The sequence below is a fragment of the Egretta garzetta genome, unplaced genomic scaffold (assembly GCF_000687185.1).
Source record: "Egretta garzetta isolate BGI_Z169 unplaced genomic scaffold, ASM68718v1 scaffold188, whole genome shotgun sequence".
NCBI classification, from domain to species: domain Eukaryota; kingdom Metazoa; phylum Chordata; class Aves; order Pelecaniformes; family Ardeidae; genus Egretta; species Egretta garzetta.
Genome location: NW_009260622.1, coordinates 3,133,845 through 3,136,866, shown reverse-complemented (window position 1 = coordinate 3,136,866; position 3,022 = coordinate 3,133,845). Strand labels below are relative to the sequence as shown.

Below are 3,022 nucleotides of genomic sequence, written 5' to 3'. Positions count from 1 at the left end.
AGGTACATAATTATATGTTGGGTTTTTTGTCAGAGAACTTTTAATTCCTAAAATCTCGCTGTATGATCTCAGTGGAAGATCTGTCCTATACATTATACTGGGGTGGGAAGGAAACAGCATAATAACAGACTTCTTAAACCACATCAGTTCCTGGTTAATAGCTCCTTTTCTTCATTTTAATATGAGGGTTACCTTTGTAAAATGCTTCCAAAGCAAATTAAAAGATGGAATCTGATACAACAAAACATTACTTGACATCGGGAGAAATAGTAACTTAAATTTCATTCATTGTCCCTAGTCTCAGAAGAGATACTGGGGAATAAAATATCACTCCCTTGTGACGCATTGCTTATCTGAGACTTTGTTTTTAATAAGAACTGTGCTCTCCTGTACATTATTCTTTCCTGTTCTTGCTTTAGCTCAATGTAGGAGCGTGAAAACGTGTGGAAAATGGAGGTGACTGGAAATGCCATGAGGAGGATACCACTCAGTATGCTGCTTAGTGCCACCACTTGGCCGGGAATGCTCCTGGGAACCATATCTCCGTAGCCTACCGTGGTCATGGTGATGACAGCCCACCAGTAGCACGCGGGGATGCTGGTAAACTCCTGCGAGTCCGCCATCTCGTTCTCAATGACGTACAGGAGCGGTGCAAACAGTGCGATGGCCACGCAGAGGAAGAGCAGCAAGAGCCCAAACTCCCGGGTGCACCTGCGAGCAGTCAGCCCCAGCGTCTGCAGCCCCAGGGAGTGCCTGGCCAGCCGCATGACGTAGAGAATCCTCAAGGCACGGAGAATACGGAGGACCAGACCTACTTTGTCCAGGTAGATGCTCCCAGAGCTGGGCTTTTTATAGCCCACCGAAGTGGTGTCTACCAGCAAAGTGATGTAGTATGGCAGAATGGCTATTATGTCTATCAGAGTTAATGGTCGCCTCAAAAATGCAAACTTGCTCTTTGCCTGGATGAATCTTAGCAGGAACTCCAGGGAAAACCATGCCACACAGACAGACTCCACAATGAAAATATTGTAGCACATCTGGGAACACTCACCCTGCAGGAAAGAGGAAGAGTTTGTAATTGGCACTGGACAATAACTATTTTAGTTGGTATGGTGACGGGAAGAGAGCTTTCTGTGTTGTCTTTTTTAAACCCCAAATATTAAAGGAATTGAAGCTGTTGCTATGGGGAAATGCATTGACAAATTGGAACGAGTTAAATGCAAAACTTAGAAGAGGACTACTTATTCCACAGAAAACATTGCTCGGTAATTTCAGGCTTTCTAAATACCAAAGGCAAAGCTTAACAAGTTAATATACAGTTGTATAGAAGAATGCACACTAACAAAATTTTCCTCTGGACATAAAACTTGATATGGTTAATTCTGTTATTAGTCATTGAACACAGTCATGTAAGATTTTGAATACTCTCTGTGTTATTTTCCCCCCTCTAAAGACAGCTGCAAAATCCCCGTTGAAATCAATACCATCAGACCTTGTACTTGTTCTGCTCTTCCCAGCAGATGCCATTTCCCATCCTGAAAAGCTAACTTACCTTTTCCTCCTCCTCCCTCAGGTCAGGCATGGTGCTGATGGATAAGTTCACTGCTGTAATTGTTACAAATAAAACAGACAAACAAGCAAACACCTTTCCAGGGAGGCCAGACTGGGGCCTTTCCACCATGTCTTGCAACTTTTTCATGCACAAGCCAATTTTTGTCTCCTCTACTGTTTCACCTGTTGTTTCATTTTCTATGAGGTCATCCTCCCGTTCATTTATTTCTGTAAACTCCTCCATTTTTTGCAGGTATCTCCTTTTACAACACCAGTCCAAGTTGTCTTCCTCAATTCCCCAGTAGAGCAGCTCCTCTTGGAAAGACAGTGCACACATCTCACGCAAGAGCCGAAGTTTTCCAACCCGCAAAAATGTCAGGATTGTCCTGAATGCCCCTGGGTTGCGGTCAAAAAAGAATTCATTACATGTCACATCGTAATCATCACAGATGTTTAGAATGTCGTCAAAATTGTTACAGAATTTTAGTTGTCCCAAACGTGTCAATGGGAATTCATCAAGCGTGGTCCATGGGAGCAAATACTTAATGCCTCCAACGTTTATAATAATATGATGCTTCCGATCATCCGGGTGAAAGCCTTTCAGGAGATCCTCTTGAGGGTGAATTAGCTTGGCTCTTTGGTAAAAGACTCCCTTAAGGGTTTCTGTTTCTGGAAAGAATGTGTGGTTGAAGGAAGTATCAGAAGCACAGCTCAGGGCACTATAGTCATAGTCGGAATTTTCTCCAGGTAGAAGAGTCATCTTGGAAGATAACTTCACATCACTTCGCTACTTCCGCAAGTGTCTGCTGGAACAGAAAACAGATATGAGGGGTGAGTGAATGAGAGGTTGTTTTCAAGTTTGGAACAAATGTAGTGATTTGAGCTCAAAAACATTTATGGCTGATAAAAGCAATTGGAAAGAAAACAGCAGCGGCTGAATATGGTCAGGAGACCTTTCTGGTGAGGCTTGGTTTATCTGGCTGGGTAGAACTGACTTTATCAAGGGCTGCTCCCTTGTTCAGGAGCTCTGCTCAGCTTATTTGTCACACCAGGGGGCTTCTCCTGTCTCACATACAGAGGTCTCATTTCCCAGTGGATATAGAGAAAAACCAGGAATAATTCCTGCATGTGGCAGGATATTCCTGGTTCAGGATGGAAGTATAAAAATTGTGACAGTATCATGTAAGAACAGAGAATTCAAGTGTATTTTGTAGAAAAGGAAATTGTATATTTTTATTTAACTACTACACATAAAAATCTTAAGTATTTTAGTACCCATGAAGCATACAGAATCAGAAGTCAATTATGTTGTAGTTCAGTAGTTAAACACTTCTAAAAAAACAGTACAAGACTAATTTCTAAAAGCCACATGGAAACAATTTGGGAAAAAAAACCCCACTTATATTGATGATCCCATTAAATGTTTGTATAGAGCTTATACACATTTAATGACATGGCAACTTCCTTTTTA

The 3,022-nt window shown here is 41.8% G+C and overlaps 1 protein-coding gene across 1 annotated transcript; it reads right to left on the bottom strand.

Moving 5' to 3' along the window:
- Positions 1-281: 281 nt before the first annotated feature.
- KCNG1 (potassium voltage-gated channel modifier subfamily G member 1) lies at positions 282-2,311 on the bottom strand. Its single transcript, XM_009645447.1, has 2 exons — positions 1,553-2,311; positions 282-1,052 (listed from the first exon to the last, which is right to left on the bottom strand). The coding sequence occupies exons 1-2, from the start codon at positions 2,309-2,311 to the stop codon at positions 282-284; spliced, it is 1,530 nt and encodes a 509-aa protein (XP_009643742.1).
- Positions 2,312-3,022: the final 711 nt, after the last annotated feature.